This window comes from Ixodes scapularis, unplaced genomic scaffold, assembly GCF_016920785.2.
Source record: "Ixodes scapularis isolate PalLabHiFi unplaced genomic scaffold, ASM1692078v2 PGA_scaffold4__175_contigs__length_147842914, whole genome shotgun sequence".
NCBI classification, from domain to species: Eukaryota; Metazoa; Arthropoda; class Arachnida; order Ixodida; family Ixodidae; genus Ixodes; species Ixodes scapularis.
This window is the reverse complement of record NW_024609879.1, coordinates 106,027,731-106,054,459: the sequence shown is the minus strand read 5'-3', so window position 1 is coordinate 106,054,459 and position 26,729 is coordinate 106,027,731. Positions and strand designations below refer to the sequence as shown.

Sequence of the window (26,729 nt, the reverse complement as noted above, 5' to 3'; positions counted from 1 at the left end):
GCCTGTCCTGGCTCACTTTGACCCGTCTCGTGAGGTTGAAATTCACACCGATGCTAGCGGCTACGGAGTTGGTGCCATCCTCATTCAAATCTGTGACTCAAAGGAACATGTTGTCGCGTACGCCAGCCGGTCGCTATCAAAATCTGAAATGAATTATGGAATTACAGAGAAAGAATGTCTCGCCGTGATTTGGGCAATACAAAAGTTTCGGCCTTACGTATTCGGGCGACCATTTAAAGTTATCACTGACCACCACGCCTTGTGCTGGCTATCGAATCTAAAAGACCCTTCCGGAAGACTCGGACGCTGGGCGCTAAAGCTTCAGGAGTACGACGTTTCTATATTTTATAAATCTGGCAAAAAACACGAAGCCCCAGATTGTCTGTCGAGAAATCCTGTTTCTACGGCACATGCGACACATCATAATCCACCAATCGCGGCAATCTCCTTGACGTCCACATTAGATTTTGCTTCTGAACAGCGAAGAGATTCGCACTTACAACAGGTCTTCAAATGCCTAAAAAAGGCTCATCTTACACGCCAAGAACAATCGTTGATATGTTGTCTATGTATCTACAGTCAGACCAACAACAATGGGATTCTGTGCTTCGTGTTTCCCTCGAATACTGATAGGTCGCCCACCTTCCAAAATTAGCGATGTCCGAAGGTTGAGAAAGGTGCCGGAGGGTAGGGGGAGAAGGTTTGGAAAGCCTAGGATTCCCTTCACAAAAAGAAGAGGCCACACACAATAAGGGAGATAAGATAACGGAAGGAACCCGGAAAGCGGTCAAGGTCACTTATTGAATGACATCAGGGAAGCGTTGAAGGTCACTTAGTGGTTGTCGTCAGATCACCCGAGAACCCCAGAAAATCTTTCGACCAGCAAACTGTGAAGACGTTTCTTGTGTATACTCGGGATGAGGTCCAGCTATACCATCCAGAAGAAAGTGGAAGTCGTGGAATGGCACCGCAAGAACGGAGCTAACGTGAGCAAGACTGCGCGCCATTTCGAAGTTGACCGGAAGCGTGTACGGGAATGGAATACGAGCTACCAAGTACTTCTACAACAATGCCATGGAACGAACAAGTTGAAGAGAGCAATAGGTAGGGGACGACCCGTTTTTAGTGAAGAAATCGACGACGCACTGATGGACTTCCTGGAGACTGAGAGATCCGCCGGTCGAGCAGTCAGCAATCGCCTGCTTCAAGAGCATGCGCGGAAACTGGCAGAACAGATGGGCCTAGCAAACTTCCAAGCGTCATGCCAGTACATAGCTAACTGGAAGAAGCGATTTAATGTGTCTATGCGGGTGGGGACCAACGAAAGTCAGAAGCTGCCTGCCGACTACGTTGAAGCAATTACGGTGTTCCGAAAGGCTGTGTCAACTCTGCGCCTGGAGCACAACTACTCGGACTACAACATAGCCAACATGGATCAGACTATGGTCCGGATGGATTGCCCTGCTGCGAGAACCAAGAATGCTGTTGGCGAGTCGAGTATTCGCATCGCCAACACCGGCTGTGCTCGGCGAGGGATGACGGTGGCCTTGTGCGCGACGGCAGCGGGCATCAAGCTACCTGCTTTGATCGTACTGAAGGAGCCAACCGGCCGGATTCCCCCCAGAGTACTCTTTTCTCTACGGATTCCAGGTATGTTGTAATTAATCACCATTCAGGGTATAAATGTCGAAACAAAGCCTTAGAAATACGTAAAAATAAGGACAGCATTTTTTTTTAAATAGAGCGACTGTTGCGTCATCCATTGACAAAACGCCACAGCCCGTTTTGTTTTGTATCGCCCCATTTCCGAAAGATGGCGTAGCCGTTCTGGCCGGCGCCATCTTGAGCGCACGAGCAGTTGGCGCGTGACTTGCTGGCTTTCCGAAGCTTACTCACTTGCGTGTGCTTCGGCGCTCGGCCATAAAATCGGGCAGTTCGCATATCTTCACTCATCGGCGTAGCATGTGTAATGTGCGTTTGGGGCCCGAACTGTTATTTCATGTTATACTTGTTGTACTTGCAGCAAATGTGCGAGTTACTTCTTCCAAGAACGGTTGGATGACCTCTCCCGTCCTACTGGAGTGGACTAGGAGAGTTTGGGGCCCGAACGCCGACGACGTGAGGAGACTGCTCATGCTGGACCAAGCACCCATACGCAAGACAGAGGCGGCCCGAGAAGCGCTCGACGCAAAAGACACCGACGTCGTCTTGATACCGGGCGGTTGCACGTCCATTTTGCAACCCGCAGACGTCTCATGGATGAAGCCCTTCAAAGACGCGCTGCGTGGAATTTGGGCATCGTTCTTCCGGAAAGGTTCGGTGACTCCAAAGGGCAACCTTCGCAAGTCGTTGCGTCAAGAGGTTGTGGACTTCGTGGCTCAGGCGTGGGCCTCCGTCTCCGAGGATACCGTGCGGAGTTCGTTCAAACGGTGCGGAATATCCACAAGGCTCGATGGTTCCGAGGACGGCGAGCTAACGACCGTTTGGCTTCGGTAACCAATGGACCCGAGGATCCCGAGAGCCTCATTGACGAGGCGATTTAATCTTCGATAGCGAAAGCGATGTGTCGTTTGACGGTTTCAGCGATGAGAGCTAGGGAAACCCAGGCTGCTTTGACGCACGCGTTACTCGATTTTTGTTTTGTGATTTTGGTTATTAAATACTGAAAGATCGCCCACCCCACTTTTTTGGCCAATTATCTACGGCGTAAAGGGGGCGTTAATTCAGGATTTTACGGTATATATATATATGGGTGGTTTCATCTCAAATTAGGCAGGCTAAAAGGGTTTCATTTTTAATTTTTACGAAAAAAATATACTTTGGGGGAATTTCTCAAATGAAGGAGGGCGCAAACTGCATGTTCCCCAGATTTTGTTTGTTCTCGAGTTACAAAGCATAGAAGCCGCAGTGGCAGAAACTAGTGTTTTTGCCTGCCGTCGCAGGTCGCGTGTTTGACACCCTCTGCTAGCGCTAGTGTTTTTTCTACACCCTTTTAACTTTTCCTCTCATTTAATAGGTACTATAAAGATCCCTTGATATATTCAGATATTTCTAATAACTTGATTGTTTTCTAAAAAAGATGTCAAACTCGTCACTCAGGTCGATTTTTGTTCAACTTTCACAGGTCATTACTTTGTCTGTACTTAAGCTACATTTTATTCCTCCAGCTCTATTCGCGACTCCAGCAAAACGGACGCCGCCAAGCGGGAAAACCGGGAACCTGCCGGTCCAGGTCGCTCCGCGCCCCTCCGCGTCTCTGGTGGCTTTCGCGGACAGGTGTTGTCGGCGAGATGGCGTACAGTGTAATTTCACGAAGGTCCGCCTGAGTGTTAATCAGTGTGGTGAAGCCTCAGTAGATTGTTTCCTTCCATCACGTGTTTGAAAGCCCGTTTACTCCACAACACACGGTCACGTGCTTTCGATTTCTTGGAGGGGGAGGAACCACGGAAAAACGTTTTGATTTCTTTTCTGTCTCGAATCAGATTCAAAGTGACGACTACTTGGCAACTGATAAAGGGTTTCTTTATAAGGATGTAGAACAGTGGACTGAGGACGACAGACGAGGTGTTACACTGTAGGGAACACCAATGTTGCAGTCAAGTGAATGGGAAGGTTCGATAGGTGCTTTTGTTGAGTTTGGTTGTGTTCGATTAGCTTCAAGTTTGAGCCACCCACGCTGGTCGGAGCGTTGGCTATTCATCTTGGCTGCTTTTCGCCGAAAAAGTCTCTGAACCACTCTGAAGGAGTTGGGCTGATTTCGAAATTACTTGATTCAGGAAAACCTGCTCGCTGCAAATGATGAATGAGGGAAATTATATGTTTTCAAAAGGTGGGGGATGAGTCTCGCAACGTTAGAAGCTGTCACGGCATTTTGATCTATCGCGCCTCCAATATTTATATTATACCCCCGTCAAAGCCAGCAGCAATATATGTCTACATTGCTCAAAATGACCAACCACAAAAAAAAAAAAATACTTCTTTTCTCCGTTCAGTGAACTCCAATTAAGACTCTCTTCAGTTTGCCTCCGTGCTGCCGGCTAGAACCATTTGGCTAAGTTTAAGTAGTATCTCTCTGTCTGTCAAATAGACTTTTATTCGGCAGTTCACCTAATATCTAGTCAACTAAGCTCATATTTCAACCCGAAGAATATACTAATATCGTTTTAGTGGGACATAGTACGTAATATAATACATAACCCGCTCCTCAAAATGACTTCTCGATTGCTACTAAAACCTGAATTGAAATACGAGTATCAGCTGCTTAGTGGGGTGCTGGCGGGTGAACATGCTCCTTGGCTCAAGGAGCGCTTGCTTAATTTTCGTAATTTTCCTGCAGCCTGTGTTGTTGACCGAGCAGACGACTGGAGCTGTTTCTTAAACGCGGATACGCACAAAAGCTAGATTTCGCGGACAGAGAAGTCGCATGGTCGAGGCATTCGAGTTAGCTGAAAATTACTCTCGGTGGAAGAATTCTGTAGTCACTGCCACTTTCCTTAGATGATCAAAACTGATTAGTATTTTACCGCGCCTCTCCGGAGCCCATAGTTTCGGTTTTAAACGAAATCTCCGAAACGAAAGTTTGACATGAAAAGAACAAAAAACACCGGGAAAACAAAACCATGCTTTGCAAGTTTATGCGCACCGGCTGCACTTAACCGTCTCAGCTCAAATACCTATAAAATCGGGCATTGAACAAAAGGAAATCTGTTAAATTGAACGCGCCACCTGTTCAGGCAGCCCGGCCGAGCCGACGCGACCTGGACTCAGCCGCCATGTTTGTTTGGTGGTGGCGCCCCCTATAGGTCGCTGGAGTCGCGAATAGAAAGCCCTAAGCATGCCTAGTGTAGGTATAGTAATATCATTATGGTCTGAGTAGCCGCTCCGCTACCTTCACGTAAACGTTGTGAAAAATAACAAATGTTCACACATTTCACGCGATTGCGGCTCAATTAGAGGACATACAACCAAAATATTACATTTCTAGATTGTTTTTCTTGTTGTCGACTAATATGTCTAAAAGAATTTAAAAAATAGAAATTTACAAAAATAGGGTTTTTGAGAAAATCAACATCAAACTTTCAACATTTCTTATTTCTTACAACGTTTATGTCAAGGTAGCGGATTGGCTAGTCAGCAGATTACATAATGATATTATTATATCTATAATGGGCTTGCTTTGGGCTTTCTGTAAAGCCAAAGAAAGGAAATTTACCTTAAGTACAGACAAAGTAATGACCTGTCAAAGTTGACCAAAAAGCGACCTCAGTGACGAGTTCGACAATTGTTTTAGAAAACAATCATATTCCTAAAAATATTTGAATACGTCAAGCTATCTTTATAATACCTACTAAATGTGGGGAAAAAGCTAAAAAGGTGTAGGAAAAACACTAGCGCCAGCAGAGGGTGTTAAACACGCGACCTGCGACGTCAGGCAGAAACACTAGTTTCTGCCAGTGCGGCTCCTATGCTTCGTAACTCGAGAACAACAAATCTGGGGAACATGTGGTTTGTGCCGTTCTTCGTTTGAGAAATGCCCCCAAAACTAGGGATGCCGCAAACTTTTTTCGAATCGAAAGTTCGATGATCGAATCAAGCGGTTCGAAAGGTTCGAAAGATCTCGAATTTTCGAACTTTCCATATCAAGAATTTCGACGGAAGTCGAATTTTCGAACTTGCTAAAGTAAGAAGTTCGACGCTTTTCGAAATTTCGAACTTATTACGCTGCAAAATTCGATGCTTGTCGAACTTTCGAACTTGATAGACTAAACAATTGATGATTTTCGAACTCGAATTTCTTGCACTAAAGAGTTCGAAGCTTTTTGAACTTTCGAACTTCCTACGCTAAGAAATTCGATAATTTTCGAACTTTCGAACTTGTTAACCTAAAGAATTCGGAAATTTTCGAACTTCCGATTTTTGAAAAGTCAGAAGTTCGACGAACTTCGAACTTTTAGGGTAAAAGTTCGAAGTCCGTCAAACTTCGAAAGGCGGGCGGCATTTGGATTCAAGCTGTGAGGTACATTCGTAATTTTTTTTCTCGCATTTTTACGTGTGGCGCCACATTACTTGCGAAAGACAATGCCGTTTATTTCAATCGTCTGGCATGCTTGGTTTTAAAGGAATAGATTCCCGAAGGAGCGAGGAAGGATGGCAGGTTTTGGCAATTGTCGTTTGTGCCATATTTGAAGCGCACTATAGCCGAAGATATTTATGGTAGAGATGTTAAACTTTTTAAGAATGATCTATGTATAGCCTAGGTAAGTGTAGTCTTAAGATATGATTACTATTCTCCAAGACGAGTTTCGAAGAAATATCCAAACATGTATCTATGGGCAATTATTCCCTAAACTTGGTATTTTTTTTCGTCGAAATTGTTTGACGTATCACATTTAAATTAACACTACGGACAGTACATATCATTAACATCTGCAGAATACAAATTAATGGATATATTGTTAATTTCATGTTGAGGAATAAATTAACTCGGGGGAAAAAGATTTCTAATATTGTGCAAACTTGGCACGTCATAAATATAAATATATATATATATGGGTGATTTCATCTCAACTCAGGCACGGATTTAGGGTCGAATTTTTAATTTTGACGAAAAAAATTAATGTTTTGGGGCAATTCCTATAATAAAAGAAGACGTAAACGGTTACTTCGTCGGATTTTTTGTTCTCAAGTTATGGACCGTTGAAGCGGTCAAGGTGGAAATTGATATTTTTCCAGCCTATCGGAGGTGCCATATTTCACTCCATCCCTTTTCCCTACTTTTTACGCTACATCAATATAACTTTTTGGGAACACTCTAGACATAAGCTTTTTCATGATAATTAAGCGTCCAGGTCATAACATTCTTATTGAGTTTTTTTTTATTTGTCAAACCGCCTCTCTGTGACGATATTTGACGAAGTTCAGCAAGCTGTGCTGTGTGACCTAATCAACATATTTTTATGATCTTTATATCACCGTAAAGCGCCAATTATGCTCTTTCTTTTGAGTATAATTTCAATATTTTGCCACAAGTATATATTGCGCTACATGTGCCTGAAAAACGAATATTTCGAAAAACTAGCAAGTTTGGAGTCGATTTTCTAAAAAACCCCACTTTTTATTTTTTTCATTTTTTATTCACAGTTAGTTAATATAGTAGTCTATCAGGAACTACCAACAGAAATTGTAATATATTGTTTGTATGGCCGCTATTAAGACTCGAATCTCGTGCTATGAGCGTTTTGAACGGGACTTCGCACAGGCGCTCTGCTGAGCAGAATTTTGGCCTATATAAGGTTTTCTATTTATCATTAGCAGTTACCTAATATCCAACCATAAACATTAAAAAAAAATTTGAGTAGTGCTCTTAAAAAAAAGTTACTTAGAAGTCCGTATTCACAAGTGCGAGCGCATCTCTTTCTCCCAATACGGGGGAATGCAGATCGTTAGAGAAGTCCTCTGAGGCCTTTTGCTTTCGGCTCCAAAATTTTACAGATGCCACCCTAGTCAGGCGGCGTGTATAGAATACTTTATCTTGAACATCACGCGGCTACCGCCTCCATCTTCGTCGGGGTCCTGGAGCCTCTAAGGATTATGCCTTGGATACGACCGACACGGAAACCCTGATTGTCGGGAAAACAGGCGTTTCGAGGTTAGAGTTTACGTCGCAAGCCCCCCTCTGTCTCTCCAAGCTCCCCTCCTCGTCCTTCTAACACAACCGTGCCACTAATCCGCGGGCACTAAAAGAGACGCCGCTGCTGCGTGGCACTCAGATTACGCGCGAGGCGGAGAGCGAATGTTTAAGTATGGATCGACGGGAAGATTGGGGACCCAAAGGAAGCCGAATCTTCGCACGTCGTCTAGCTGATAATAGCCTTCTCGGTCCCTTTCTGGCTCTTGAATTCTTAAGCCATGGCGGAAAGCTGGTACTCATTCTAACTCCGTGCTGTCTGAGCTGGATGAACTTAAAACTGCTCCTGCTTTCAGAAAGCCAGAAGTGTTCGTTACTGCCATGGCTAATACATTATTCAGTTCAGACCGGAAAGTGTGCGCCGACTATTCAAGAAGACACAAGAGAAGAGTGTTTTACGGACGCCATTTTCGTCAAGTCTCGGAGCTAAACCTAAGTTTTCTTAAGCAAGTTCTACCGGCTGAGGACGCCCAGCGCGTAAGCCCTGGAGATGTTCTGTGCAATAACTGCTACACAATGTTCTTGGGTCAGATTGAAGAACATAAGCAAGGACAGGAAATGTTGTCATCAAGCTCATCGTCATCATCCCTGAAACCAGCGGACAGATCATTCGTTGACGAGGAAGCCCTGGTCCAAGGAGTGTCTGAAGCAATTGATGCTGCCGAAGTAAGTGTGACACCACTTAAACTCCCTTCTAGCGTGACCCCACGAAGTCGTACCGGCTATGTTAAGCGAAAAAAATCCAAGATAACCGCGGACTTCAAAAAGAAAATTGGTCGTAAACTAAGTGACGTGTACGGAGAACCTACGGGCACAGACAAAGAAGATCCATGCTCCTCGTGCTCCGACTAGGTCAGCAATTTACGAGCAGCCTACGTCAAGAGCGCGTCGCAGCTAGAATGCTACCGCCTCTTAACTCTCTTTCCATCTAACCTCAAAAAGAAAGATATCCTGAAAGCAATTCCTGAAGTGACGAAGCATGCTTTGGACCAATCAAGAAAGCTGAAAAAAAAAATGGGGGTCTGGGCGTCACCTGACCCATACCAAGGACATGCTCTCAACGAAAACGATGTCGCTCTTGCGTTGACTTACTACACATCAGATGCAAAAGACTGCTCAAGACAAAGCCCGAACAAGAAGGATGTCGTAAGGCTTTTTATTGATGGTCAGGAAGTCTTCGTCACGAAGCGATTTATGACGAGATCTATTAGGGAAACCTACAAAGAATTCAAGGCGGCCAATCCCGAGTCAAAAATGGGCCTTACAAAATTTTATTCTCTACGGCCCAAGTGGGTTAAGAAACACCCTGTACATGAAGAGTGTGTGTGTGTATGCTGCGCCAATTTCATACTCTGTCTGACATCTCTGTCAAATGCGGCGGGGAAGACCATGACCTTTGAAGACATCCAGAAAATGTTTCTTTGTGAAAATCCTTCCCAAAACTGCTTCTTGCTGAGGTGTGAAGCCTGTTCGAACCGGAAGGACATATCCCTCGAGATGCTAGGGATGAGCGCTGAAGATGAACTGGAGTTGGCACTGTGGGAATCTGGTGGCGAGTTGGTGAAAAAACATTTGGAGGCCACTGCTTTTCTTAACGAACTCAACAAGTGGACGAAGAAATACATACCCCACTATTATATTCGGCGCTCACAACAGAGAGCAATATGGCTTGAAAAAGCAAATGTGAAGCCACGTGTCGTAGTCCTCCACTTTGATTTCGCCGAAAACTGGAGTATTGTGCTCCAACGTGCAGTGCAGGGATACCACTGGAAAACCAAGATGGTGACAATCTTCACCTGCGTTGCGACGACCACGAAGGGAACACTAAGTTTCGGCGTCGTGAGTGACGATACCTGTCATGATTCTGCACACGCGCTCTTTGCGCTCACAATGATTGAAGACAGGCTCGAGGAACTCGTGCCCGTTTTTTTGGAGCTGATTTATGTTTCGGACGGCGCTCCAAGCCATTTCAAAAATCGGCACCAATTACACGAATTTCAGAAGAAGTTTGTCGTCAGCAGGTGGATATACTCGGCGTCAGGGCACGGCAAAAGCGCGTGCGATGGAGTGGGTGGTGTGCTGAAGCATCATGCGTCACTGCATAACTTGAAAACAACTGAGCTGAGCTCCATAACTAACGCGCGTACGTTCGTTGAAGCTCTCGGCCAGAAAATCAAGGGGATAACGCTTCTCTTCATCGACCAAGAGGAGCTGTCCCGTTATCGGGAGCTTAAAAGGAAGGAGTGGGAGAAGGTAACCCCATCGAAAGGCATCCAATCTTCTCATGTGTGGAGCAAAGCAATGGGGGAAGGGGGAGGTGATGTGGTCCTAGAAAGAGTTTACCAAACCCCAGAATAGACAGAGCTAAATGGTGGGACCGTGAAAAGGCCGGACCGTTTCAACAGTGCGTTCATCCTTGTCCCCCTGTGAGTGCGCGCTGTGTGATCAGATGACGCGCCATAGACTTTGACACTGAACTGACTGCAATTTGGACAAAGCGAAAACTGGCTCAGAATCGCATCAACCTATTGTCTCGAAATGTGCTACGTCGAAAGATGACTATCCCTATCCCAGGTGTTTATCACTGTTTTTGTGTGAGCAGCGCCGTGTATAGCATTGAAAAGGTACTGCGTCGTCTATCCGTAAACCAGACGGAATTTGGCGGTGTTCAATTCGTTTTAAAGTTGGTATTTGTATTAAATTTGAATGTATTTTATGTTAATTAGGAGTATATGAGACATTTCGTCAACACATTTTGATATATTTTATGCAATGAACATGCTTAGGCTACAACATGAAATATTACTTCCCTTCTCTGGTTACGTGTCGCATCTTGAGTTTAAAATTCCGAACTTTATATGTAATTGTCATATTTTCTTATGTCAAACAGATATGCAGTGCATATACATATGTGCGATTTAGTATCTGACGCTTAGGAAGTACGGTCTATTTTGTGCACATACGGGCTCTTTCGTAAAATCATTTCGTGGCGTGTAAGGACGAGCATTTCGTGGCGTGTAAGTCTTCAAATGCGTTAGTCATGTGTTTAGGTTTCATTTCTATTTGCAGTGATTCATGCCAGGTTACTTAGACTTTTCCCTCTTGACTGAGTTTAGATGTTACATACTTCTCCGTCAATACATAAGGCGAAGCTCACACACCTTTCAAATCACCCCAGTGCCAAGTAAATAAATGTTGTAAGGATAAATACTGTTACTTCACTTGCTTTTACGCTCAGATATTGTGGTAAGTACTAACATTAAATAGAAAACTTTACATTGGCCAAAATTCTGCTCAGCAAAGCGCCTGTGCGAAGTCCCGTTCAAAACGCTCATAGCACGAGATTCGAGTCTTAATAGCGGCCATACAAACAATATATTACAATTTCTGTTGGTAGTTCCTGATAGACTACTATATTAACTAACTGTGAATAAAAAATGAAAAAAATAAAAAGTGGGGTTTTTTAGAAAATCGACTCCAAACTTGCTAGTTTTTCGAAATATTCGTTTTTCAGGCACATGTAGCGCAATATATACTTGTGGCAAAATATTGAAATTATACTCAAAAGAAAGAGCATAATTGGCACTTTACGGTGATATAAAGATCATAAAAATATGTTGATTAGGTCACACAGCACAGCTTGCTGAACTTCGTCAAATATTGTCACAGAGAGGCGGTTTGACAAATAAAAAAAAACTCAATAAGAATGTTATGACCTGGACGCTTAATTATCATGAAAAAGCCTATGTCTAGGGTGTTCCCAAAAAGTTATATTGATGTAGCGTAAAAAGTAGGGAAAAGGGATGGAGTGAAATATGGCACCTCCGATAGGCTGGAAAAACATCAATTTCCACCTTGACCGCTTCAACGGTCCATAACTTGAGAACAAAAAATCCGACGAAGTAACCGTTTGCGTCTTCTTTTATTATAGGAATTGCCCCAAGACATATATTTTTTTCGTCAAAATTAAAAATTCGACCCTAAATCCGTGCCTGAGTTGAGATGAAATCACCCATATATATATATATATATATATATATATATATATATATATATATATATATATATCAGGGTGTCGAACCGGAACCGAACCGAACCGAAAACCGGAACCGAACCGGTATTTTTTCCTGAACTGAACCCGAACCGTTATATTGTTATCGCGATGAACCCGAACCGGAACTGAACCGGAAATAAATAACGGTTACCGGCTCATGTCAAAACGGTTCGGCCACGCGCTGTTGACAATGGATGTGCTATCAATGCCATTTGTTTTTTAAGACACCTCGCTTACATATTTTTCTTCTCCACTCAGTCTTAGGAATATAAACGCTGCATCCATGAATCTTGACATAGGAACCAGTATTGCGCTGGTCACGGCTTGCACGGGAAAAAAAGAACTGGAAACTGTGCAAAAAAAAAAAAATTGCGTCACGGGATTTTATTTTCTTACAATCTCGTAAATCCTAAATGCTGCTGTGTGCTCATTTCATAACACGTTTCTAGAACGCGCGAGTTCTTGAAGCTTGCTTCTATCGGAATGAGAAAAGAAAAGGCTATGGAGTTTGATAATAATGCATCCGGTTTCGTATAGGCACTTAGAAGCTAACATATTTGTGAGACAGCTTCTATTTTAATATTTATCCTATTACGTCCTTCTGGCGTTGCGTTCGGTGAAGTGTTTTTCATATTCCGTATCTTGTTTAATGAAAACTTCTTTAAGGGTCTAATTTGAGTTACCGAAGGCTAGTTCAAATAAAGAAAGCTGTATTTTCTCCCCACTGTTCCTTCAATTGCTTACACGCCGAGGTGGCGGGATAGTTAGCGAGTTCCACTTGTAAGTGGGTTTGTAAAGAGGTCGCGGATTTTACAGCTACTGCGTCGGACCCAATTAGATGAAGTCTGAATGCGTAAACGTCGATGAGGTAACCTTTGAGTGCACATAAAGAAACCATTCCTGGTAGAAATCCCTGAGCCTTACGCTACGATGTATCCCGTTTCGTATGTGCTGATTTCAGATGTTTTATTTGTAATTTATTTTGATGTTGCAATTTGTCATTTATAATTTCTGAACCGGTTCGCGAACCGGTTCAGCGCCCCGAACCGGTTCGTGAACCGGTTTGCGGATCGAATTAATCGAACCGGAACTGAACCGGAACAAAATAAATTAACCTGAACCGTAACCGAACCCGTATTTTTTTCGGTTCGACACACTGATATATATATATTATTTTTTTATTTTTTTCATTTCACGTTTTTTCGGACATCTTTCTTTTAGCCTGTACACATTTTGGTAGAAGAAACTTGTTTTGTAGTTCTGGGCCCGTGAATATGCGAGAATACAACACTTCCAATGGATTCTTGAGTTTTTTTTTTTTTTTTTTTCTCCAGCCTTTTTTTTTTGCATTTATTGTTATGTTTATTTATTTATTAGTTTTTATTAATGGCACAGTTATTTAGGTCGAAAAGACATAGCTTTGAACTTCCGAACCACCCAGCATGTGATGAGTAGCGCCTTCTGACAACGCGTTTCTAACAATGGCCATCTACGGGACCTTCTAAGCAGTGAAGAGCGACAGTAGCTATACATATGCATAAATAATTTCAGATTAAAATAAGCTCGACCATGCCCTCTTTCCCCGTGTTGTTTTCTTTAACAGTCCGAAATATCTGGGGGGAGGCGGGGAGAAAGAGAAAGGCTAAAGCCCTCCCCCCCCCCCCCCCCTTCCCCCCGTCTTTCCTCTTCCGACGCTACTGGTGTGGTAGAACGCTCCTTGACCTCAAGTTGTGTCAGCTTCTGTGCTTTTTGCTCGGCGTTTCTTCCGTCTCGGAAAATAAACCTCCAAAGCAATCACAAACTAAAGAATTGTCAGGGTGCAGGAGAGCTGGTGTATGTTGATCATGATGCAAAATCCCGAGACTGGGAATGAAATTCGAAAGAAATAGTGTAAGAAGAAAGAGAAAAGGGGCAGGAAAACGTCTCAAACTCAGCTGAGTTGAGTTTGAGACGCTGTCCTGAGCCGAGTTTTCAGCTGAGTTGAGTTTGAGACGTTGTCCTGTCCCCTTTTTTCTGTCTTCTTACACTTTTTTTTTTTTTTTTTTAAATTTCACTTTTAGTATCAGGATTTTGAATCATGTACAAACTAAACTTACTATATGCCAGCATCACTCGGGCTGCGTTCGAGCGGATTACTACCAGCGTGCGGGGGGGGGGGGGGGGGGGGGGGATGGGGATGGGGATGGCAGGGAGGCAGCTTGCCAAATCGCTTTAAGGTTTTTCTGAGCCTCAACCTCTTGCCTGCCCCAGGCCATATCGAACTGGATGAGTATGGTTAAACAGTGCGTTCGTGTGATCACTGCTGCGTGATGCACGTTAACCCCCCCCCCCCCTTGGGCTGGCGGTCACAATTACTGATCTGCACATGTCACTCTGCACTGGCAAATAATCCAGCACATCCGGGGCACTCGTCGTCCCCTTTAATTGCCTGACCAACTTTGCACAGTCTAAATATCACACCCGAACATTTCTAAACCTCATTTCGTGAAAACCAGTGAGGCGTAAAAACGTTAAGCGCCGTTCACACTCTTCGGGCCGAGTAAAGCCGAGAGACCAGACAGCTTTTAAGCCTTTGGCGACTTCTTAGGATTGGATGCGCTGCACCGGAGCTGGTCCTAAGAGATCGCAAGAGGCTTAAAAACCGGTCTGGTCTCTCTCGGTTTTACTAGAGTAACTGTATAGGCTCTGCTTGCAGAGCCAGAGTAGCGCGTTCCTTTTCCTTTCGCCACCATCTCCGTATTGGCGAAGGAGTGGTCACGTACGCAGAACTGGAGCCGACCTTTGTGCGGCAAAGCGGCCTTCCAGAGCGCCGAGTTTCGGGGGAAACATATTTTCCGCTTTGCGTTCACAAAATATAGATCCTAGACCAAAATCGAACGAACCGAAAGCTTCCTAAGTCATTGAACATTATGTGTATCAACTGGGTACAGTACAATCACGTTTTTTATAACGCGAGCGATGTTTTGGGACATTCGATTTCAGGGTATGTGAAGCAGACGACATGGACGACGATCGCGTTCCCCGCGTCTGCGGCTCTCGCGGAGTGATACGCGATACCGATAAGCGACCGGCACATCCGGTCAACTTGGCGAGTCGGCGAGCTCTCGTTTGAAAGCGGGGGGACGGCGTTTTCGTACGCCGCTACGTCGTTTACCGCAGTAAATTTTGCATGCGCGTAGAAAGAGCCCCGTGAAAATGACAGGCTGTAGTGTTACCAAGTGCACAATACGCGCAGACAGCGGCAAAAGCTTGTACCGGATTCCGACGGCAAGACACGATGTGAGACGCCGCCTCGTCTGGCTTTTTCGTATGGGAAGGAGATCGTTTTTAATAATTGTTTGCCCTTTTGACAGATCTCTATCGCCCTGTTCTCGGGGCAGAATAAACTGGTCATTAGGAAAACAGTCAATATCGGCATCATTCTGGTCCCTGCAACGAATTGGACTGCGTTTTCAAAGCCTTATCCGTAATGAAAGTGGAACGTCGGTGGACTTTTTTTTATATTAGGCAGTTTGCACCTTGCTGCATCTCCCAGAGTTCGGAGCACCGTCTAACATTTATTATCCGCGAGCCCCTAATGTTTGCGATACAAGCGAATTCAAAATTTAGCCCTACTTGAAAGCATGCGAAAATTCCGGTCTCCAAGAGCTCTCAATTCGGGCGTCTCGAACGGATATAAAAGAAAAAGAAAGCTGTACACTATTTTAGCATGAAAGTGGAGGTGCTCGACATTCCTCAGATTCGCATATAATTGGAACACACGAAGGTAAAGCACCTTTCCGTCTACATAATACCTAATAAACTGTATGCTGGAAAAAAAAAAAAAAAAAAGTCACAGGCTGAGCAGCGGCACGTGCTCTTCGTTTAAACACAAGAGGAAAATAAGCAGGCCTGCGTTCTTTTGCTTCCTGCGATTGCACAAGGGGAAAAGTACTCCAAAAGTTGGGCAGAAAGCGGGCTCACGCAACACCACCTAGTCTAGGTGGTGTTGGCTCACGACGCTATCTGCGTCCCAGCAACAGTGACTTGACGACTTCATTTCACATGCGACCCGCGGGATCCGCGGGTACGTACGCGGGTGCGCTTTTTACGAGAGCGAGACAGGAAACGACGGACAACGATCACGGCGCATGCGCGGCTCGTCGCCGTACGTCGCACTATTTTCCTTCCGCAGCGCGCCGCAGCACGCCACCTCCTCGCGTCTGCGCCTTCGTGCCCCTGCAAAAACCGACCGTGGCTTCCCGCAGTGCTTGGCTCCAGAATGGCACCATTGCGGTACTCTGCTCCGCAAGCAGAGCATATACAGTTACTCTAGGTTTTACCAGGTCGCAAGAGTGTGAACGGGCCTTTATTTGAAACTGAAACTGTGGCGGAACATGAAAACCGGACTTCGAACTTTGCTCACTTGGACTTGAAAGAAATCCAAAACCTAAGTTTTTTTTTTTTTTTTTTTTCGAATTTAGCGCTAAAAAATCGAAACCTTCGAACTATTCGAAGTTTATGTAGAAAGAAATTCGAAACCTTCGAATTTATCGAACTTTATGTCTATAAGAATTTAAAACGTTCGAATTTTTCGAATTTCAGATCCAAAGAAATTCAAAACATTCTAATCTCTCGAATTTCAAGTTAGGAAAAGTTCGAAATCTTCGAATTTCTCGAACCTCAAGTAAGAAAATATTCAAAATAATCGAACCCGACCTTTTAGAAACCGTGAAAGCTTCGAACTTTTCGAATTCGAAACTCCACGATTTTTGAAAGTTGCGAATTTTTCGAATTCGAATCTCTGTACGGTCGAAAATATTGAAATCTTTCGAATTCGAACATCAGTTTGGTTCGAAAATATCGAAACCTTTCGAAATCGAACCTCGGGTGGTTCGCGGCATCCCTACCCAAAACAGAGATTTTTTTCGTCAAAATTAAAAATGAGACCCTTTTAGCTTGCCCGATTTGAGATGAAACCACCCATATATATATACCGTAAAATACCGGGCAAGAGCCCACTCAAAATTTAGAGATAATCGCAAAAAAATGGGAAATGGGTGCTTGTCCAGTCATCAATTTTACGTATAAATGTACTTTACATATTTTCTCAGATCTTAGAAATTTGGATATGAGCGCTTAATGTGGAATGGGTGGATGCATGGTATTCTACGGTATATAAACGATCGTGAAAAGCCTGATAACTTCTTTCCACCGCAGTCCTGTAAAACGCTTATTGAGGGCCTCTGCTACCATAAATTGCAACAAGCCAAACACTATTCTGTGTTTAAAGGGCAACTCCACTCCATTTTTACAATTTTTGGGTTATGGTCTGTTTAGTCGAAGCCGGCGACCCTGAATGACGAGATATAATTTGTTTTTCGGTAGTGTGTATAGTTTTGTAGATATCGCGAATGCAAGAATCGGTCCGGCGGCACGGCGAAACCGAAACTACCGGTTGAAGCAGCTTGGCAACACTGATACTAGTGGCGCGTCGTCGGCATGACCTAGTTCTAGTCCCGCGCTTCTGAGCCGACGCGCCGACAAGGTCGGCTGAGGCGCACGTGGAGTTTCAAAACAGAAGGTTAGATGCACATTTTCTTTTTTTACCGCTTCACTTTGTTAATATGCACCAAATTTAGTCATTTTTAGTGTGTACAGTAAAACCTCGTTATAACAAAGTTGAAGGAGCGGTCGTAATTATTTCGTTATAACCATTAGTTTGTTATAGCCAATGTCCATTTCTTCCCACTATTAGCAAGCAAGGGGAATTATGATTGCTTTGTTATATCCATTAGTTTGTTATATCCCGTTTTGTTATAACGAGGTTTTACTGTATTTATAAATTTGCCGGCCGAAAAGCGAATCCGACTGCTATAAATATGACGCGGTCGGTGCCGGCGCGGCGTGACTGTATTTGTTTCTTGCGCGCGGACCGAGAAAACGAAATAATGGGAGATAGATGGACAGATCTGTCCACAAGTGGTCTAAGTTGTTAAAGCCAAGGCGCCTTTATGTGCACGCCAGTTAGATCAGCCGCGACCTGCTGCGTCCGGCCGATTGTGGTGGAGCAGCCGGCGGACGGTACGCGAACAGCAACGGCACTGCATCGTTCTTCAAAGACGCCTGTTTCTTGGTGAAACCCGCAACAGTCAGCAGCCGCAGGTCCCGTGTGTAGGTGTCTGACGTAAAGTGCTGGGAGCAGAGCTTCGCGTTGGAGCTCGGAGTCAACGGTCTTCCGAAGTCTATCCGGCGAACGGCACCGACCCACACCCTGTGCCTCTTCTGGTCTCTTGGGAACTGGTGGAACCGCAGCTCCGGGTTGCGCACCGGGTTGCTGGTGCAACCCACAGCACTACAAATCCTGCTCGACATTGCCCAATGCGAGACCGGCAAATCTCTCCGGCTCCGCGACGCGCGCGTGAGCGAGCAGCACCGTTTTGCTCTCTTCCGCGCTGTCGCGGAAGCAATGCTGGAATTAAAGGAACTGCCTGGACGCTAATAAAAATAGGAGAACACAGGATAATGTGGTAAACATCTCGTGCCGTCAGCAGAATCGCAGAATGCCACGGGAAACGAAGCGTTCGCGGCGTCCATGCGAGAGCGTAGGACTAGACCTACGTCATTGCCCAGTGTTGCTTCACTAGCTCACCCGGTGCCAGCGTTGCTCACCCGTTTTCGGGCCGCTAACCGAGCCGGGAGAACATTTTTAATATTGGTTTTAATCGGTAACGCGGCGTCGGTTTGACGTGATATTTTGGGTATGACCGTATTTTGACCTCCTAAAGCGATATCAGTGACTTCGATAGGGTCGACTTCTTGAGTGAAGTTGCCCTTTAAGAGGTTAGTGGTAATTTATTATGTTGGTGACTTGTTTGAAAGCTGTGGAGTGGCACTTTGCCAGGGCAGTACTACTGCTAACCTGCGGGTTTTAATGTGCTGCAGATCTGATTTAATGAATGGGCACTAGTACCACCAATAAAAAAACTTTCAACCTTTTCACTCTGGTGAAGAGAAAAGAACAGCGGAGCTGTACTATGTGCCGCCATCTATGAGCGACGGCGGCAACCAGACAACTGGCAAGCCGGTCATCTGCTTGCCGCCATCGTTTATAGATGGCAGTAGCTGTCCAGACGGTTGTGTCGAGATTTATGTCAGGGACACGAAATTAGGGAAATATCAGTAGCTGTAACTTGGTTGCATATATGGTGCAATCTTGACTGAGCTCAGTTGCTATCACTTCCTTGGAATTATGTTGAAAAATACATAACTTAACATTAATGCTGCAGATTGTGGTTCCTTAATCCCTACCATGAGATTATGGTGCCTTAACCTCTACCATGAGTCGAGTGCTGAATTTTGTTTTCATTGGAAACAAGGCTGTAAGTCTTCAGTCACAGCTCTCTGTGGGACTCTTCAGAAGTAATTGAAGCATGACTGAGTTACTTTCTGTGGGTATAACTGTCACTTTAGGTATAGATACGTTTGTAGGAATGGGTCCATACCCGTAACTTGATCACATTCTAGCTCAAGTAACCAAGCCCTAAAGCAATATACGATAGTGGTCGATGCTGCTCGGAACTACTCTAAAAGGAGCCTTTTTTTAACCTGACGACATCCAAGTTCTCCAGAAGACATCACATTTATCGACCCAAAACACTTTGTGCGTCCTGAACGAGCCATAGGTTCCTCTACCGGAAGCAATTGCAGTGCCCCTGGAAGAAATTGAAAAAACACTTCAAAACCAGTGAAGCAAAAATCACCCTCATTAACTTGAGCAAATACTGTCAAAGCGGTCGTTCTGGTGTGAAGTTCACTCCTATAAGGACGCCTGTGGCGATACCCTGTTTGCCGAGTTGACCGGATTTGCCATGTCGTTGCTGGTGCCGTCCAACTCAAATGCCGAAGTGGAGAGGACGTTTAGCCAGCTTAACATAGTAAAATCTAAACTCGGGAATAAACTGAAGCTTGAAACAAGAGTCGCCACTCTTCTCGTAAGAGCAGAGCTGAAACGACATAAGGAAATTTGTTTTGATTATGAGCTTCCTATGGTGATTGTAAGTGCAATCGGAACATCTGAAATGTGTGTGCAACCAAGTCACCTTTGCGGTCCTTCAACAAGTACCAACGGTCCTGTGGAGATGGTGTCAGGCGACGACAGCTTTGACGAAGACATCATCCATGTGTTGTTTTCTTTGTTGTTTTTTTTTCGTCAGTGTGATCATTCATAAGTTTTAGCCAAACCTGTGATGAGGTTGTCATCTGTGATGACAGCCACAGTGCTGAAGCCTCTGGTATTCTAGTTGTCATCTTTCGAAGGTTTTTTTATATGTTATTCCAGCTCACACAGTTTTAAGAAGCTTTTGAAAATAATGAAGATTTACATCTAGATGCCTGCATATCCACCAATTACCCCCGGATTATAAGCAGATATCTGCAATGAACTGGCATATGCAGATAAAAATTAATCCGATTTGGCGGATTGCGGATCGGATGCGCGTGCTAGGGGCTGCGGATGCAAATCAGGTGCAAATATCCGCGGGTCTGGATTTACATCCTTGTTGAGGTGATCTACAAACATGTGCAATCTCAGAGCGTAGAGTGAATAGGTAAGTGATAATATGAAGTTTGTCATTGAATGTTTCCCAGGAGAAAATTACTGTCTCAGAGAAAAGGATCTGAGCAGGGAGAAAATGGTTCTTTACGCCAAGAAAGACCTGAATCCTACCAAAGACTGCTCGAAACCATTCGATCTCGCATAAAATGTTGTCCCTATACAAAGTAAAGCATGCAGAAGCATCAGTTGTCCTGGTAAAGCGTGTTCTTTTTGTTTCCATGAAAAAAGCGGTAAATGTTATTGAGCAAAGAAAACCCAAAAACATACAAACCACAAGTTTTCAAGTGAGTAGAAGACACCTCTTTAACAAATAAAATGTGGTCTGTGTGCATTTTTTTTTTTTTTTCTCGGTGGTTGTCAAGATGTTGAAGTACGTGGTTTGGGAAATACAGTTCGGTTTTTTTTTTTTTTAATTGAAACCGATAGGAGGTACAGTAAACTCTTACTTGGGCGAATATCAAGGGACCCAAGGAAATAGTTCACTTAACTGAAAGTTCACTAAACTGAATGTATTCACTAGAATATGGAACAGCATAGGGCACAGCATACATACAGTCAAAAGTGTGAAATGCAATTTATGGAGTCATGTACATCAACACATACAAAGTGCATAACAGCTGCGTGTTACTGCCTCTCTCATTTTAAGCCCTTGCTTTTTTTTTTCTCATCAGTTTTTTTGTTTTTTTAGGGTGGGTATTCTTTTTATGCATGGCTGTGTTTTTAACTGCTGTTATTTCTTGCGTTGTAATAAGATTCTGGCACTTCTTTTCCATTTTCTTTAAGCCTGAACGATGGAGGCGTTAGCATTTTCTCCACAACATTTTAGAAATGCACAATTTAAGGCCTTTTTAGACACCATGCTGTTTTATCTGCCCCTCCCCCCCACCCACCCACCCACCCACCACAAATAGCATCTGAAAAAAAGAATTGCACTTTCTAGTATTTTTACGAGGGCAAAATACAAGCTTTGCCCCTCACTTCAGAAAGAAGGTGGGGGTAAAGCCCCTCGATATGTTTGCGTTTGTTGTGCAAGTAGCGTCAAATGCGCGAGTGTACGAGACCCGCATCTCGAGCGGCCCTTGGAAGCAAATGGCGGCGCAGCACTGAAATGAGCGGTCCTAGGAAGCGAATGGCGGCGGAGCAGCCGCTCGTGGCACGTGTCTTGCGCGGTTCCACAACAATGGTTGGCGGTACTTGTAAAAAACACCCTTATCAAGGGGCTTTAGGTGGGGGGGGGTGGGGGGCGAGGGGTTCCCCGTCCCTCTCCCGGTTTGTACGCCCATGTTTGTGAGTAGCTTTGACAGCTGTGGAGCATACCTTAATCCCAGCTAGAGAGTCTGACTTTTTTTCTATTTTTTTTTTTACTTTCCTAGGCTCTTGGCACGTGGCTGGAGAATGCCCTCAAGCTCCTGCCCACGCAGAGCAGCGGCGGAGCGGTCACGGCTACTCCCGCTCAGCTCTCAGAATTCTTGGCGACGGTCACTGGGTAAGCGCGGTACCGCAGTGCCCCTTTGCTTGGTCAAAATAGTTACAATATTGGTGTGTGTGTGTTTGGTGGGTGTGCACTTTCAGAAAGCGTGCCAGTTTAGCGAGCGGGCGAGTTTGCTGTGCATGCGAGTTTGGTGCGCATGAAAGTTTGGGGAGCTTGCAAGTTTGGGAAATGTGAATTTGTGGAGTGTGGAAGTTATGGGTGTGTGAGAGTTTGGGGAGCATACAAGTTTGGGGAATGTGTTAGTTTGATGCATGTGGAAATTTGGGTAGTGTGAGGTTGTTGAGTGTGCAAGTTCTGTTTTGGGAAAGGATCCTGCGGCGATGGAGCATTAGGTCTGCTGCAGTTTGTGACCCTCGCAAGGACTGTTTGTGATACAGTCACTTGATAGGTTTCAGAGAATTGAAACTGAGTTCTGTCAGAGAATGCACGGACACGTGCCAGTGCTGCATTGCCATCTGAGGTGCGCATACTGCCAAAATTTTCCTTTGACCTCTCCAGTCTGAGCGAGCCAATTCAAAACTGCAGTGAAAGGTTGTTTTATGAAGCATGAATTAAAGAAACAGAAAATGATCAAACGCTGCACACTTCTCTTTTTCGTTGGGGTTTGGTGGACTTGTTTGTAACCCCTACAGTTTGCAGGTACAAGAAAGCCTGGGACTTAAAGAAATAAAACAAAATGAATTTGGTGATCTGTGGAGTTTGTGAAAAGGCAGAAAGAATTTATGCCTCACTGAGTGTTCCAGGCTTGCAGTCTGATGGTCATTGGGAGCGAGGGGGTTAGAATGCACCAGAATGATCATTTACAGTTTTCTAAGATACTTTCATTCCAAAACTGACAGTGCAGTGGAAGCTACACGCTTGCTGGACCAGTCATACATTTATCGTTTGCCACGTGATCGTGCTCCCGCCCATGCCCATGCGCAGGGAGCAGGATAGAGTGATGAAAGGGGGGCGGTGTATTGGTACTTGGAGGCGTAGCACCTACTGCTCTGTCAGCTTAGGCGCGAACGAAGTAAAGCTGGCAAGCATTTCTAATGCGATTCTTTGGCATTTGGCTACAATATTAGGGGTATGTAGTCTCGAAATTTTTCGAAATGCCGAAGAGAGCCTTTTGTTGCAGTTTCTGAGCACCTCCTATGGATGTTTCTTCTCTTTTCTTTTTCAGTGCTCAGCATGGCAAGAGCGTCTCGACGTCTCTACGAGAGTTCTCGCGTCTCTATCGATGAGTTTGAGAACATCGTCCCCCTTCCCCTTCTTTTTTAAAGAAAGTTGTCTCTTTTTTTTTTTTTTCTTCACTGGTTACGGTTTAAATTTGCATCAAAGGATCATCTGCAATGGCCGACGGCGACATCCCGCCACGGAAGCGCCAAGACCATCTTCTTTATTTCTGTGTGAATATTTTTCGTGCGTGTCTTCGGAATGTGCTCCTAACGTCCCGGTAGGAAGACTTTGCACCTCCTGCAAGGTAACGGACGAACCGAGGACGAAGAGACGCCGGAGTTTTCTTTTCAGTTGCGTGGATCTCGATCATGGGTGTGTTTTTAAACCTTGCTTAGCATTGCGGTCGATCGACATTTCCCCACAGGGTGTTTCCGAGCACTATTTGGGCGTAAACATTCTTTTTTTTTTTTACAAATAAACCAACCAACAGAGTGCATTAAAACTTTTCACAACGGTGTCTTTAGGGTAATAGATTTGTGGTACTCAATTTTCACGAGTGTAGGTTTCAGGAAAACAATTTCGGCCTCAAAAACCTAGTTTATTGTTTCCTACGCTCAAGGTCGAAAACGGCAAAAACCATCCGCTTCACGCCGCTACTTGCCGACGGTACCACACACGCTGAGATCTTCTGGACCCGCTTTTGGGTGTTCATCTCGTCTTTTCCAAACCTGCACTCATAAAACTGTAATATGATAAATGCTCCACCTAAAGACATCTTCGTGAGAAGTTTAATTACACTCAGTTCATCGGTTTATTAATTCAAATCTTTTTACGGGCAAGTTGTGCTCAGAAGCACCCTGAAGATGAGGAAGTCGTGGAGTCATTCTTCTTGCGTCGCCTGACGGAGGCCGTCGCAGGACGAAGATCGGAAACGTGTGCTGCTTCGGCGCTCGGCTGCGACTTGTGCTTAGTCTGCAAGAACACTCGTCCCCACTTGAACGCCGACGCGGCACTTGTCTCCAATTTGTGCCCCGCGCTGGCCTCCATAGACGATGCAGGAAGGAAGCCACCACAGCCTATCATTTAACAGGGGTTTCAATCGGCTTCACCGACGAATGGCGTTGGGCAAGCGGGGAAGGGGACTGTTTCACGTTGCAGTGAGGCCATGTCACAAACCCTGGAAGTGACTGGTCAGGCTTTGAACTTAAAGACTTAAAGAGGCCCTCCTACCAAAGAAAATGTTTGACCAGTTGAACTTTGGGATAAGGCTCAAACCCTGCAGAGCGATTTCCAGCCATAATCGGAGGATAGGTCGTTCTGAAACGGTTAGCATCTTGTGTGCACGGATGTCGGGCAGGAATTCAAGCATTGACTATCTCCACAGGCTGTTGGCTGGGAACATTGTTTCAGGGGTGTTGGAATGTAATGTCTTTGTGCTACACTCATCTTCGAAGGTGAACGGCAAATCTAATTTGTTGCTCTACTGTTTTCGCTTCGGTCCTCTCCTTGTAGAACGTTGGCTATGAATTCTTGGGCGAAGAGTGAAATAGCCCTGGCATACCATTGCCATAGGTGCTCTTTGATGGAGGGGGGTTAGCATTTATGAATTTCACAACTAGCAATTCCTCACTAATAATGACGAAGGGAAAAAAAAAAAAGTGTAGGGAGGGTGCCATGGTGGCCAACACATTTTTCTTCATCTCCTGTTAGTTGCCTAGTTTAGATGCTCGCATTTTCCAGAGGTGGCCAGGGTTGGCTCGTTGCTTGCAGTGATGAATTGGAGGGCTGTCTGCTTGACCGGCACGACCAGTCTTCTCCTTAGGAGTCGAGGCATAACATTATTGGGTTCATTGTACTGACTTTGTTTAACGGCCTTCGTAGCTACCTGCCTGAAACTATGAGGTCAAAGGTCAGAGGGAATGCTGTCATGCACAAAATTGCCATCTTGGGGACCATGAGGTGATGGTGCATGCTTCCACTGCAGTGTTGCGAACTGCCGACATTGAACTGTCGTATCATTGATAGTCCACTTTTAAACCACAAGCGAGTGCTCCGAGAGTCGGCAACATTGGTGGCGCCATCTGTGGAGCAGGAAGCAAGTCTGTCTGCCTCGTTCTTGCAGACGGTCCTCCAGCCACATCCTGTTGTACGACCGGTGCGTGTCGGCGTGTTGAACTGACGAAACGAGGAAAGGTGAAGGTGTTGAAGAAGTGCTAAACATGCGACTGTGATTGACCAGCAAATAAGGAAATAGGATGGGCCTTTCTTGCCATTTTTTTATACTGGTTAGGCACTAGGCAGGCAGCAGGAAGGATCGGTAGGGGTTAGATTTCTGGATGAACTGAATCCTGGTGTTTTTGTTTCTTTTGAGTGGACAAAAGCAGGTGAAACAATTATTGTTGAACACGACGAACGACACAGTCACCATATAAGTCCCAGAAATCTTTTCTCTAAGCATTAGTGCAGGCAAACAACCATAGGACATGAGTCGGAGATTCGCACCCCAAATGTTTGTCGTGTTTTTTTATTTTGTGTCGGGACTACTGGTTAGTTGTTGGCAGTTACCAGTTAATTGCTCTGTATTCTAACACTGATGGCTGTTTATCTTTTTGTAATTGTGAGAAAGTATTTGCCCACCCTGGAGCGTATTTTTCTATAATGCTAGGGTCTCTGCTGTGCCGGCCTGCTTGATTGGATTGCTCGGCAAGGTATTGTCATATTAGTTGATCTGTAGAGGGGTGGGATATTCTGTATGCTTGGTGTTGTCATTAAGGGTCGAGGGAACACTCCAGTTTGATCGTAGTGTTAAATTAATATCTTTTTTTATACTATATAGAACATAATAGATCCTGCAGTCAGATGCTCTGCGAGTTTAAATCCCCTTGCAACATTTAAGCAAAGGTGCAGGCTCTTTTCTATTGTTAAAAGGTACGAATGTTGATACTGTAAAATATTCTGGGACATGTTTATGTATCATATTCTGGCAGAAATCCTTGTCTGTACCGTGAAACATTTTTTTTTTTTTTTTAGATATTTTTTGTGAAGTTTTTGGTTTTCATGAAGAAAAAAAAGGTGTACATAACAACTGTTGCTTCTTCATTTATGTGTGACTTGTTAGCAAAGTAGATTAAAAAAAAAAATCGGGGTAGTTGTGGGTGTAGGCTCATAGGCCAGTCTCAGGGGCGGATCCAGACCTCCATTTTAGGGGGGCGGTTCCTCCGTGTAAAACGGCGGGGGGGGGGGGGGGGGGGGGGGGGGGGGGGGGGGAGTGTTTATATTTTTTGTGGAGTTATCGTTTTTACTAAACTCTGATAACATAATATAGATCTTGATAGCTTTTGTATCGGTTTACCTGTTGGGGATGAACTCTTTTAATTAAAACCTTTCGGGTGACCACGCTAGAGGTAAGTATCTAGAAAATTATGGTGGCACTATCCTTTCTGAACACCATAACGCAAAGAATTTTGTAGTTCATAGGAAACGGGATTGCTCCATTCGCGTGGCAGCGCACTGGAAATAGAAAAATAAGTTTAACTACTGGGGATGAATGTTTGGTGCTATAGCGGCTGTGACAATTGCAGACAGTGTAACTTGATGGCTCAGATATCCCCGGCGGGGCTACAACTTTTGGGCTCCTTTTGCTTGAATATTTATATATTCTCGTTACACCCACAGAGTATGTACGGAAAACCAAACTTTGCCAACTATACGGAGGAAGCTCATGCAGCTAATGACAGTG

The 26,729-nt window shown here is 44.6% G+C and overlaps 1 protein-coding gene across 2 annotated transcripts in view; it reads left to right on the top strand.

Annotated features, from left to right (window-relative positions):
- The window catches only part of LOC8041491 (transportin-3), a 97,743-nt gene extending 71,668 nt beyond the window's left edge, over positions 1 to 26,075 (top strand). For both annotated transcript variants that reach the window (XM_040213165.3, XM_040213166.3), the window contains exons 24-25: positions 21,711 to 21,823; positions 22,995 to 26,075. In XM_040213165.3, the coding sequence (XP_040069099.2) occupies positions 21,711 to 21,823; positions 22,995 to 23,055 (174 nt within the window). In that variant the 3' untranslated portion in view covers positions 23,056 to 26,075. The remainder of the gene's footprint in view (positions 1 to 21,710; positions 21,824 to 22,994) is intronic.
- Positions 26,076 to 26,729: the final 654 nt, after the last annotated feature.